At 49.5% G+C, this 12,201-nt stretch overlaps 2 protein-coding genes and 7 non-coding genes across 9 annotated transcripts; 2 read left to right on the plus strand and 7 right to left on the minus strand.

The window, feature by feature from the left end:
- Window positions 1–77: 77 nt before the first annotated feature.
- On the minus strand, window positions 78–196 carry LOC117130335. Its single transcript, XR_004453770.1, has one exon. It is a non-coding gene; the product is annotated as a 5S ribosomal RNA (ribosomal RNA).
- A 380-nt stretch (window positions 197–576) lies between these two features.
- On the minus strand, window positions 577–695 carry LOC117130300. The gene has a single exon (XR_004453737.1). It is a non-coding gene; the product is annotated as a 5S ribosomal RNA (ribosomal RNA).
- Window positions 696–1,096: 401 nt separating this feature from the next.
- On the minus strand, window positions 1,097–1,215 carry LOC117130265. The gene has a single exon (XR_004453702.1). It is a non-coding gene; the product is annotated as a 5S ribosomal RNA (ribosomal RNA).
- A 393-nt stretch (window positions 1,216–1,608) lies between these two features.
- On the minus strand, window positions 1,609–1,727 carry LOC117130336. The gene has a single exon (XR_004453771.1). It is a non-coding gene; the product is annotated as a 5S ribosomal RNA (ribosomal RNA).
- Window positions 1,728–2,106: 379 nt separating this feature from the next.
- Window positions 2,107–2,225, minus strand: LOC117130305. Its single transcript, XR_004453740.1, has one exon. It is a non-coding gene; the product is annotated as a 5S ribosomal RNA (ribosomal RNA).
- A 382-nt stretch (window positions 2,226–2,607) lies between these two features.
- On the minus strand, window positions 2,608–2,726 carry LOC117130339. The gene has a single exon (XR_004453774.1). It is a non-coding gene; the product is annotated as a 5S ribosomal RNA (ribosomal RNA).
- Window positions 2,727–3,127: 401 nt separating this feature from the next.
- On the minus strand, window positions 3,128–3,246 carry LOC117130257. The gene has a single exon (XR_004453694.1). It is a non-coding gene; the product is annotated as a 5S ribosomal RNA (ribosomal RNA).
- Window positions 3,247–3,515: 269 nt separating this feature from the next.
- LOC103872227 (meiosis-specific protein ASY2-like) lies at window positions 3,516–5,849 on the plus strand. Its single transcript, XM_033283235.1, has 2 exons — window positions 3,516–5,542; window positions 5,608–5,849. The coding sequence occupies exons 1-2, from the start codon at window positions 4,582–4,584 to the stop codon at window positions 5,802–5,804; spliced, it is 1,158 nt and encodes a 385-aa protein (XP_033139126.1). The 5' UTR covers window positions 3,516–4,581; the 3' UTR covers window positions 5,805–5,849.
- Window positions 5,850–5,890: 41 nt separating this feature from the next.
- LOC117125676 (uncharacterized protein At3g60930, chloroplastic-like) lies at window positions 5,891–7,693 on the plus strand. Its single transcript, XM_033283236.1, has 2 exons — window positions 5,891–6,685; window positions 6,758–7,693. Exons 1-2 carry the CDS (start codon window positions 5,924–5,926, stop codon window positions 7,691–7,693), a joined length of 1,698 nt encoding a protein of 565 aa, XP_033139127.1. The 5' UTR covers window positions 5,891–5,923.
- Window positions 7,694–12,201: the final 4,508 nt, after the last annotated feature.

Raw genomic sequence — 12,201 nt, forward strand, 5'->3', positions numbered from 1 at the left:
GTTCAAAAGTTATGGGTTTTCAAGTTATGGGTTTTCCAAAGCTAGAATCGTTTTAGATCCAAAAACAAAATAAAAAAGGGGTGCAACACGAGGACTTCCCGTGAGGTCACCCATCCTAGTACTACTCTCGCCCAAGCACGCTTAACTGCGGAGTTCTGATGGGATCCGGTGCATTAGTGCTGGTATGATCACACCCGTTAGTACATGACTCGCGATTCCATATGTCCTTTCGTTCCGACAATTCGAGTGGATGGCGTGGGACCCACAAGATTTGTTGGCATTTTTTTTCTCGAACGAAAGTGCGTCGAGATTGATGTAGAACACAACAACAACAGCAACAACAACAAACACTCGAAAAAACGCATCGCGACTATTTTACGCTCCGTAAATTTCAGCAGCCCGTTTGAGGGTCAAAACGGCTGAATTGGGCCGAAAAATCGCGACGTCCTTTAACCGCCCTTGATGGTTTCTGGGCCTTTCCGAAATGGTGCTGTGGGCGGCGTAGTTCCTCACGGTTCAAAAGTTATGGGTTTTCCAAAGCTAGAATCGTTTTAGATCCAAAAACAAAATAAAAAAGGGGTGCAACACGAGGACTTCCCGGGAGGTCACCCATCCTAGTACTACTCTCGCCCAAGCACGCTTAACTGCGGAGTTCTGATGGGATCCGGTGCATTAGTGCTGGTATGATCGCACCCGTTAGTACATGACTCGCGATTCCATATGTCCTTTCGTTCCGACAATTCGAGTGGATGGCGTGGGACCCACAAGATTTGTTGGCATTTTTTTTTCTCGAACGAAAGTGCGTCGAGATTGATGTAGAACACAACAACAACAACAACAACAACAACAAACACTCGAAAAAACGCATCGCGACTATTTTACGCTCCGTAAATTTCAGCAGCCCGTTTGAGGGTCAAAACGGCTGAATTTGGGGCCGAAAAATCGTGACGTCCTTTAACCGCCCTTGATGGTTTCTGGGCCTTTCCGAAATGGTGCTGTGGGCGGCGTAGTTCCTCACGGTTCAAAAGTTATGGGTTTTCAAGTTATGGGTTTTCCAAAGCTAGAATCGTTTTAGATCCAAAAACAAAATAAAAAAGGGGTGCAACACGAGGACTTCCCGTGAGGTCACCCTTCCTGGTACTACTCTCGCCCAAGCACGCTTAACTGCGGAGTTCTGATGGGATCCGGTGCATTAGTGCTGGTATGATCGCACCAGTTAGTACATGACTCGCGATTCCATATGTCCTTTCGTTCCGACAATTCGAGTGGATGGCGTGGGACCCACAAGATTTGTTGGCATTTTTTTTCTCGAACGAAAGTGCGTCGAGATTGATGTAGAACACAACAACAAAACAACAACAAACACTCGAAAAAACGCATCGCGACTATTTTACGCTCCGTAAATTTCAGCAGCCCGTTTGAGGGTCAAAACGGCTGAATTTGGGGCCGAAAAATCGTGACGTCCTTTAACCGCCCTTGATGGTTTCTGGGCCTTTCCGAAATGGTGCTGTGGGCGGCGTAGTTCCTCACGGTTCAAAAGTTATGGGTTTTCAAGTTATGGGTTTTCCAAAGCTAGAATCGTTTTAGATCCAAAAACAAAATAAAAAAGGGGTGCAACACGAGGACTTCCCGTGAGGTCACCCATCCTAGTACTACTCTCGCCCAAGCACGCTTAACTGCGGAGTTCTGATGGGATCCGGTGCATTAGTGCTGGTATGATCACACCCGTTAGTACATGACTCGCGATTCCATATGTCCTTTCGTTCCGACAATTCGAGTGGATGGCGTGGGACCCACAAGATTTGTTGGCATTTTTTTTCTCGAACGAAAGTGCGTCGAGATTGATGTAGAACACAACAACAACAGCAACAACAACAAACACTCGAAAAAACGCATCGCGACTATTTTACGCTCCGTAAATTTCAGCAGCCCGTTTGAGGGTCAAAACGGCTGAATTGGGCCGAAAAATCGCGACGTCCTTTAACCGCCCTTGATGGTTTCTGGGCCTTTCCGAAATGGTCTGTGGGCGGCGTAGTTCCTCACGGTTCAAAAGTTATGGGTTTTCCAAAGCTAGAATCGTTTTAGATCCAAAAACAAAATAAAAAAGGGGTGCAACACGAGGACTTCCCGGGAGGTCACCCATCCTAGTACTACTCTCGCCCAAGCACGCTTAACTGCGGAGTTCTGATGGGATCCGGTGCATTAGTGCTGGTATGATCGCACCCGTTAGTACATGACTCGCGATTCCATATGTCCTTTCGTTCCGACAATTCGAGTGGATGGCGTGGGACCCACAAGATTTGTTGGCATTTTTTTTCTCGAACGAAAGTGCGTCGAGATTGATGTAGAACACAACAACAACAACAACAACAACAAACACTCGAAAAAACGCATCGCGACTATTTTACGCTCCGTAAATTTCAGAAGCCCGTTTGAGGGTCAAAACGGCTGAAATTGGTGCCGAAAAATCGCGACGTCCTTTAACCGCCCTTGATGGTTTCTGGGCCTTTCCGAAATGGTGCTGTGGGCGGCGTAGTTCCTCACGGTTCAAAAGTTATGGATTTTCCAAAGCTAGAATCGTTTTAGATCCAAAAACAAAATAAAAAAGGGGTGCAACACGAGGACTTCCCGGGAGGTCACCCATCCTAGTACTACTCTCGCCCAAGCACGCTTAACTGCGGAGTTCTGATGGGATCCGGTGCATTAGTGCTGGTATGATCGCACCAGTTAGTACATGACTCGCGATTCCATATGTCCTTTCGTTCCGACAATTCGAGTGGATGGCGTGGGACCCACAAGATTTGTTGGCATTTTTTTTTCTCGAACGAAAGTGCGTCGAGATTGATGTAGAACACAACAACAACAACAACAACAACAACAAACACTCGAAAAAACGCATCGCGACTATTTTACGCTCCGTAAATTTCAGCAGCCCGTTTGAGGGTCAAAACGGCTGAATTTGGGTCCGAAAAATCGTGACGTCCTTTAACCGCCCTTGATGGTTTCTGGGCCTTTCCGAAATGGTGCTGTGGGCGGCGTAGTTCCTCACGGTTCAAAAGTTATGGGTTTTCAAGTTATGGGTTTTCCAAAGCTAGAATCGTTTTAGATCCAAAAACAAAATAAAAAAGGGGTGCAACACGAGGACTTCCCGTGAGGTCACCCTTCCTGGTACTACTCTCGCCCAAGCACGCTTAACTGCGGAGTTCTGATGGGATCCGGTGCATTAGTGCTGGTATGATCACACCCGTTAATACATGACTCGCAATTCCATATGTCCTTTCGTTCCGACAATTCGAGTGGATGGCGTGGGACCCACAAGATTTGTTGGCATTTTTTTTCTCGAACGAAAGTGCGTCGAGATTGATGTAGAACACAACAACAACAACAACAACAACAAACACTCGAAAAAACGCATCGCGACTATTTTACGCTCTGTAAATTTCAGAAGCCCGTTTGAGGGTCAAAACGGCTGAAATTGGTGCCGAAAAATCGCTACGTCCTTTAACCGCCTGTTTGTACAGGATTCGGTCGATTAGAATGATAACTTAGAAAATGGGGTGACTAAAGACGTTTTTATTAGAATCAACACAGTGGGTTACAAGACTGATCAAAGGTAAGGAGACAAGATCAGAGGTTTAAACGACAAGATCAAAGAGATGATTAGGAAACCCTAAATCTAGCCGCTTAGTATGTGATTTGTCCCAAAAGTCCTCTTTTCGTTGCCTCCTCCTTCTCTCTTATAGTGCCCTTCTGCGTGGTGCCCTAATCGCGCCTATCCTTTGGGCCTTGTCGCCCAAAGGCCGAGTATGTGGGCCTTAGTACTGTTTCATCCAAGCCGAGTATAGCTGATCGGCTTAGCTGACCGGCTTAAAGTACTCTGAGGTCGAGCTGACGTCTCTAGCCGCTAAGCCGACTAAGCTTGATCGACCTTGTCGGGCTAGGGCCTGTTATGTGATGGGCCTTGTGGAGGGATGTAATCCATCTCCTACAATAAGTCCCCCCCCAGTTCACTTGTGAGCGGCTTGTCGGTCTCAGTGAATTTGTGGGTCAGGTTCGTTCATATAACAGGGCCTAATGCCGACGACAGCTCGTTTTACTGGTGTATGGTTTTAGTCACGTGCCGCGTCTAGTCGCTCCGCGTTACGTCTTCTCACGATGCGTTGTGTTTTACTCGGGAGGTAAACTTCTCGGATTAGGAGTCCAGGCGGTCTTTGGATGGTTAACTCTGTCGAATTGGTTCGGGCTAGAACCGGAGATTAATTTCGGTCCGGTTTCTTGATTGAAAACCGGTTTTGGCGAGAAACCGAACCGTCGCGAGTAGGTTTTTGGGCATTTAGGCGGCCTTTGAAGCCCATTTAGGCCTTTGTAGACCTAATGATGACGCTTCGAAGGATGCGCCTCGTTTTTGCTATAAATAGGCGTCTCTCCTTTGCTTTCGTCATTCTTCTCTGCAAGCTCAGGTATTCCACTTTCTCTCCCTTCTCTCTACTTTTATTTTCTCTCTCTAGATAAGACTTCCGTAGCATAGGGTTTTTTGCTAGCGATCTAGCTGGTTTAGTCGTCCCCCCGAGTAGAAGAGATATGGCTTCAGGGAATCGGCTATCGCGCGAGGAAAAAGGGAAAGATATAGCTACTTCGCCAAGCCCGGCTAGGGATGCGGACGGGGGTCCGTTGGAGGATTTCGACATAATCCATCGTGATGCTCTGCGGGATACGGAGAACATGAGCCTTTCCCAGCGCCTTCTGGTCGCTGATGCCCATAGACAGTTTCGCGAAGAAATCGAAGAAAACGTTGAGGGCGAGGATAGAGAGGCGAGTGGTTCTGAAGCGCCTAGCCTTGTCGTAAGACCTAGGAGACGGGCTCGTCGGAGGGGTCGTATCGACCAGTCAGGCCGTCTCCCTGCTCCGAGAAGTGTTCCGTTCTACGAAGTAGACTGTCGTCCTGTGATATATCACCCTGGTGGGATTTTCGAAGAACTACCTTCGCTGCCTCCCGAAGCGTTACGCGACCCGCGAGTTCAATCGTGGGGAAACGTTTTCAGTTCCTGTTCTTCCAACGAGACCGTGAAGAGATTGCTAAGAGAGAGTGGTGGCGCTGGAGTCACCTTCCTCATTCCGTCAATCGATCAGCGGCCGTGGTCGCCACCGGTTGGTTACCAGTGCATATATGAATCTTCCTTCAAGGATCAGACGAAGCTCTGGTTCCCAATCCCCAGACTGATCACGTCTTACGCATTTCGTCGGGATATCGCCATTTCTCAGCTGCTGAACGGGTCGCTGCGCATAGCCGTCATGTTGATGGTTATGGCAGCGGAGATGGATGTTTCGATGAGCGTGAGGGTGTTTGAGGAGCTGACTTTCACGAAGGCGGAGCCTAACGGGATCTTCTCGGTAAAGATGAGAGCGAGTTACAACGTTTTGACTGGTCATCCCAACAAGACGCAGGATTGGCAACGCGCATACTTCTTCATTAAGTCCGACGAGCATGCCTTCGAGGAGCCGCCGGGGGACGATTATCGCGTTTTATGGAATCAGCAACTTGGTAGAAATTTGTCTGTTTACTCGTATTCTGGTCGATGGTTCTGATGTTCCCTTTTTCTTTTGCAGTTCGTCATCCCAATACAATTGCCTATCCAGAGAAATTCTTCGAAACTGCTCAACTGATCGCGACGCATAGTCATCTCAGGTGGCCGGATCTTAGTCGGGAGTGGATACGTCGGCAACAAGCTAGGATCGCCAGAGGTAAAGTTGCCGTTTACCCTAGAGAGATGCTCTTGAACCTTTTTCATAGTCTCCGTGTCTGATTTCTCTTTCTTGTATAGTTGATTGGGAATCGAGACTTCCTTGTGTACTCGGTCTCCGCAAATCACGTCTCTCCCTATTTACTCGGAAGCAACAAAAACTCCTTAACCAAGCTAGAAAGATGGAGGGAGTTCCCGACTTAAGTGCCCTGTTGAAAGGGAAGCTTCAAATGCTCTCGACGAAATCGTCTTCTGCCGGTGCCTCAGAAGTCAGGCCTGTTCCCACAGATGGAGATGTGAACTCTGAGCCGCCAGCTCAGAGTTCCCCAAAGAAGAAGGCCAATAGGGCCAAGGCCAAGAACAGGAGTGTCCCTTTGGAAGAGGCACCACCTTCTGCCGATGTCTCTGAAGTCGCGGCTAAGAAGAAGAAGAAAAAGGAGAGCAAGAAAAGGTCTCGTGAAGAGACTTCTGTTGGGGCTATGGAGACTCCAACTGCCGCAGGGAATGATGGTGCGGAAAGAAACGATCCAGCCGATTCTACTCGGGGATCGCCTGAGGAGCGTCCCAAGAAGAAACTGAAGAAGAAGACAGCGGAAGGCGATGGGACTTCTGCTCCCGAGATTCCTTCTAGAAGTGGGGAACCAGCTACCGAAGTCGGAGATGGCTCACGGGATGAATCTCCGTCGAGTAAGGGAGCCCCTTCGTCTTCTGCGAGGGAGACTGGTGCGGGAAGCGGAGGTTCGCTTCCGCGGAAGGCGGGAGGAGGAGTTCGCTTCCCGGATCGCGTAGAATTCCTTTACGACGAGGCGACTCCGTTGGTTCTGAATCCACTTCCGTGTGCTGAACTGACTCGTCAGATTCGTGGCGGGACCAAAGAGTTGCCGCCGGTCGACGACTTATACTTCAAAAAGGAGTACATTGACGCGGCTATGGCGGGCAGACGGGTAAACTCGTTTTCCCCTTATTTCCCTTTCTCTTTCTTAAAAATTTTTCTAAGTCTTTTTTGCTTCACGCAGAGTGACGGGAGCATGAATTATCTCGTGGAGAAGTACGACAGCACTTTGAAGCAGACGATGGTCCAGCTGGGCGCCTCGGATAAACTCGCACGGACCAGATTGGGCGTGATCGAGAGGTTACGCGCCGAGAACAAAAAGGCCAGCGACAAAGCGGCCAAAGAGAAAGAGGTCCTCCGAGTTAAGTTCGAGGAGTTGGAAGACAAGCTGAAGTCTGACCGTCTTGCGAAGAAGGACGCTCTCCGCGAGAAAACTCGCTTAGAGCGATTGGTCGCTTCCCTTGAGAAGGAGAAGGCTGAGCTCGAGGGAGAGAGGGACGCTGTCGTCGGAACGCTGGTCAAAGAGAGGCAACGCCTGAGGGATTCCAGGGTTCAGGAGGTTACCCGCGAGAGGATCAAGGTCCAAACGGCTATGGCGGACAAGTCTACTCGCTGTATCGGTAAGATGAAGGGCTATCTGGATCGCCTTATCGCGCGAGAGAAGGCCAAGAACTTATATGGGCAGGCTTCAGGAACCAAAAAATGCCTTGAGATGATTAAAGATAGCGGGATCGCGATTCCGCCGAGTATGATCAACATCTTCTCGGAGCAGGAGAAGATGTATGAGGCTGAAGTCGCCAATCTTTACCTCGAGCCGTTCTCTGAGGATGATTATGCTCTCTCTCCTCTCAGCCTCCCTTCTCGATTTGTGAATGAAGAGCTCATGGGGGTACTCGACCCGTATGGATCAAATGTTGGTCTGATTGGCCACGAATCAGCCTCCCAGTTGATCACTTCCCGCGAGGCGACTGAAGATCCAGTCGATGAGCCGATGGTAGACATTACTTCTGCTTTGTCGGAGCGTATCGTCGTTCCCGAAGGAACTACCATCGAAGAGCGCCCCGACGGGAGCGATCCCGAGGAGACCGGGAAGCGATTCAAACGGATACGGGGGATGTAGCCGCTGAAGATCCGGTCTTGGTTTCTTCATCTGAGGAGCGGGAAGAGGACGGAGTGGGCGTGGAGGAGAACGGGTCATCGCCGGCGCTTGTTGAAGAGATGGTCCCGAACCTGCCAGTTCCAGACCCTTCTGCTCAGGTTGAAGGCCTTGGCGATCAAGTCGTTGAAGAAGAAACGATCGAAGCGCTTGACCCGAGTAGGGATGACCAAGACGTTGTCGTCTGATCTTGTTGTATGTTATATTTAGGATGCTTTCATCGGTGGTCTTGATAGACCTTGTTGTTGTACTTTAAAACTCTTTCTACTTTGTGTTTCTTGTCAGTATTTGCAACCCTTAAGCGATTTCACTTATCTGTTGTGTTTTGAAACATCAGATTTTCATATTCTTAATTTTTGCAAATAGACAAGTGATGAACCGGTAATTGGTTTTACTCGGCTGTCATCATGTTTCGTTTTGGAGTTGTCCAAAAGTCGATAACAAAGAATTGAGTATAAGAGTGAAAGGTCCTTCTGTCCGTTTCCTCAGTGACAATTAAGCAATCGGGTAGCTAGGCCGTTACATTTTAGTCGAGAAAAGGCAAAGATTCACTCTGTTTAGTCGGTTCAATGCTTAGGCATAGGTGAACCGTGACTGTTAAGGTCCTGGAGCCAAGTGTCTGATCAGGACATAGCTGCGAGCAAAGGAGTGTGAGTGTCCGCGTATCCTCTGCTGGAGGCACGGGAACCACGATGTGAAAGTCATTGTTTATTCAATTGAGACCTAGGTAAGGTTTTGACTTTGTTTTTGTTACAGCTGGACCTGTTAAGGCTGCCTACGTACCTCGGTTGAGGATCAAGCCATTCGTAGTTCGTTTTTCCCGAGTAAAAGTGACTGTGAGTGGCGCATTTACTCGGTCGAGTAGAAGTGACTATGGGGGTGCATCTACTCTGTTTTTTTTTGTTACAGCTGGACCTGTTAAGGCTGCCTACGTACCTCGGTTGAGGATCAAGCCATTCGTAGTTCGTTTTTCTCCCGAGTAAAAGTGGCCGTAAGTGGCGCATTTACTCGGTCGAGTAGAAGTGACCACGGGGTGCATCTACTCGGTTATATATATATATATATATATATTATTTTTTTTTTTTTTTTTTTTTTTTTTACTAAGATACTTCTACGAGTAGAAACGTCGTAGATGCATTGAGTTCCATGATCGCGGGACTTCTTCTCCGCGCGAGGTTTGGAGCCGGTATACGCCAGGTTTAACAACTTTGATGATTTTGTATGGTCCTTCCCACCTGGCGCCGAGTTTACCGGCGTTAAGCTCTTTGGTGTTTTCAAACACTTTGCGCATGACGAGATCACCGAGTTCTAGAGGTCGGGCCCGGACCTTTTTGTTATAGTAGCTCTCAATCTGATGTTGGTAATTCTGGATGCGCAGCAGGGCTTGATCTCTCCGTTCTTCTATCTCATCGAGGGCGTCGAGTAGCATCTCCTTGTTTAGCTCGACGTATTGAGGCATTTTGGAACGTCGGAGGCTTGAAACGTTAACTTCAGCAGGAGCCATGGCTTCAACACCGTAAGCGAGAGAGAAGGGTGTCGATTTAGTCGATCCTCGTGGAGTCGTGCGATGGCTCCATAGGACTCCGTCGAGTTCGTCAGCCCAGTGACCTTTTTTGAGGTCCAGACGCTTTTTAATGCCATCGATGATGAGTTTGTTGGAGGATTCGGCTTGGCCATTACCTTGCGGGTAACGTGGAGTGGACGGGCTTAGTCGAATGTTCCACTTGCTACAGAATTCCTTAAAGTTGCCTGACATGAACTGTGACCCGTTGTCGGTGACGATCTCGTAGGGCAGTCCGTGGCGGCAAATAATGTTTTTCCAGACGAAGCCGCGGACTTCTTTGTCTGTGACTTGAGCGTATGCTTCAGCTTCGATCCATTTGGTGAAGTAGTCGGTGAGGACGAGGATGAAGCGTCTTTGGCGGGAACAAGGGAGTGGTCCTATGATGTCCATCGCCCATCGCATGAACGGGTAGGGAGCGGTGGTTGTTCGCAACAGTTCGGTTGGACAATGGATGCTGGGTGCGTGCCGTTGGCACTTGTCGCAGCTTCTCGCATAAGACTCACAATCGGCGTTCATTGTTGGCCAGAAGAAACCTAAACTCCTTACTTTTATTGCTAACGCACGTCCGCCCGAATGATTTCCACCGGCGCCTTCATGCGTTTCCGCCATAACCCTTGCTGTCTCGTCGCCATGGATGCATTTTAAGAGCACCTTACTCGCAGTCCATCTATGCAGTTCATTGTCGAGAACAACGTAATGGGCGCTGCGGGTTTTTAGCCGGCGAGCTGCCCATTTTTCTGCTGGGAGTTCCCCTTTCGAGAGGTAGTTGATGAATTCAGTTCTCCAGTCAGGGCCAAACCCATCGTCGTCTGGAGTGGCGGGTTCAATGACTTGGGCGATGAGGGTTTGATCGGTTAGGACGTCGATGCTTGGTTTCTCGATACGATGTATCGGGATGGTTCTTTTCACTTGATCACGAAGCTTGCTGCCAAGGGCGGCGAGGGCATCGGCGCAGACGTTCTCTCCTCTCGGAACTTTGATGAGTTCGAAGAATTCGAACTCTGCTGCCAGGCTTTGCACTATTTTGAGATAGGCGTCCATTCGATCGTTGCGGGCGTCGTAGTCGCCACTGAACTGACTGGCGACTAACTGGGAGTCGCAATAAGCGCTTAGTCGTTTAGCTTTGACGGCTTTTGCTAAGCGGAGTCCTGCAATCAGAGATTCATATTCTGCCTCGTTGTTTGACGCGGGGAAGCCAAAGCTGAAAGATTGTCTGATTAGCTCACCGGTCGGGGACTGCAATTGGACTCCGGCGCCTGCCCCCTTGTTGGTCGACGATCCGTCGACGTGCAGTGTCCAGTTTGAGCTTGGGGATGTGAGATCTTGCTCTAATTCCGGGGCCAGTTCGACCAAGAAGTCGGCTAGGACCTGGGATTTCGCTGCCGTGCGGTTCTTGTAGATGATATCGAGCTCGCCGAGTTCGATAGCCCACTTTGTGAGTCTGCCAGATCTGTTAGTGTTCTGGAGTATTGTCCGGAGAGGCTGATCAGTCAGTACTTCCACGGAGTGCGACTGGAAATATGGTCGTAGTTTTCGCGCTGCTTCAACGACTGCTAAAGCCATCTTTTCTAGAGTTGGGTAACGCGTCTCTGGTGCTGTCATGCGTCGGCTCGTATAGAAGATGGGCTTTTGCTCGCCGCGGTCTTCTTTTATCAGAACGCTGCTGACTGCAGCCTGTGATACTGCGACATAGAGAGATAGAACATCACCGACGTCTGGCTTAGCGAGTACTGGGGGCGTGGTCAGGTACTGTTTGAGTTGAGTGAACGCTTCCTCGCACTTCTCATCCCAAATGAACTTTTTATTTCCTCGCAGGAGATCATAGAATGGCAGGCACTTGTCGGTGGATCTGGAGATGAATCGATTTAGAGCGGCTATCCTGCCCGTGAGCCGCTGCACTTCTCTGCTGTTCTTCGGACTCGGGAGGTTTAGAACCGCAGATATTTGCTTTGGGTTCGCCTCGATTCCTCGCTGTGTGACAATGTAACCAAGGAACTCGCCAGAAGAGACCCCGAACGTGCACTTTGCTGGGTTTAGCTTCATGCCATACTTGTTGAGAGTTTCGAAGCATTCTTGTAGATGGCGGAGGTGATCGGTGGCATGGAGCGACTTAACCAGCATATCGTCGATGTACACTTCCATGGTGGTACCCAGCTTATCTGCGAACATTTTGTTCACAAGCCTTTGGTAGGTTGCTCCGGCGTTCTTCAGGCCGAATGGCATGACTTTGTAGCAATAGGTTCCCCTATCTGTGATGAAGGCCGTCTTCTCGCGGTCATCCGGGTGCATCATTATTTGGTTGTAACCGGAGAAGGCATCCATGAAGGTTAGCATCTCGTTTCCAGCTGTAGACTCGACTAAGCGGTCGATGTTGGGAAGAGGGTAGCTATCCTTTGGGCAGGCTTTGTTCAGGTCGGTGAAGTCGACGCAGACGCGCCACTTGCCGTTTTTCTTTTTGACGACTACTGGGTTTGCCAACCATTCGGGGTAGCGGACCTCGGCAATCGAACCTGCACCGAGTAACCTGTCGACTTCCTCGTTCACGGCCTTAGACCTATCGGGGCCGAGCTTACGTCTCTTCTGTCGGATAGGTTTGAAAGTTGGGTCGACATTTAGCTCGTGCGTCGTTATAGTCGGGTCAATGCCTTTCATGTCTGCCATGGACCAAGCGAACGTGGATACGTTCTGTCTGAGGAAATCCAGAACTGACTGCTGCATTTCTTCGGAGAGGTATGCGCCAACTCTCACGGTGCGGCTCTGGTCGGCGTCATCAATAGGTAACTCGAGAACCTCGTTTTCCTGGGAGTAGACTTTTGGGGTTGGAGGGGACACTGAGTTCACGGGTAGCGACGCTCGTTGGAGTTTGACCGTGGCGACTAGGAGGTCCCTAGCGGCCTTTTGGTCCCCA

The sequence above is a fragment of the Brassica rapa genome, unplaced genomic scaffold (assembly GCF_000309985.2).
Source record: "Brassica rapa cultivar Chiifu-401-42 unplaced genomic scaffold, CAAS_Brap_v3.01 Scaffold0389, whole genome shotgun sequence".
Lineage (NCBI taxonomy): Eukaryota > Viridiplantae > Streptophyta > Magnoliopsida > Brassicales > Brassicaceae > Brassica > Brassica rapa.

Excerpts from the sequence above, each read along its gene's own strand:
- LOC103872227 (XM_033283235.1), top strand. The coding sequence starts at position 4,582 with ATGGCTTCAGGGAATCGGCTATCGCGCGAGGAAAAAGGGAAAGATATA. Across the intron at positions 5,543-5,607 it reads TTTATGGAATCAGCAACTTG|TTCGTCATCCCAATACAATT; the intron begins GTAGAAATTTGT and ends TTTCTTTTGCAG.
- LOC117125676 (XM_033283236.1), top strand. The coding sequence starts at position 5,924 with ATGGAGGGAGTTCCCGACTTAAGTGCCCTGTTGAAAGGGAAGCTTCAA. Across the intron at positions 6,686-6,757 it reads CGGCTATGGCGGGCAGACGG|AGTGACGGGAGCATGAATTA; the intron begins GTAAACTCGTTT and ends TGCTTCACGCAG.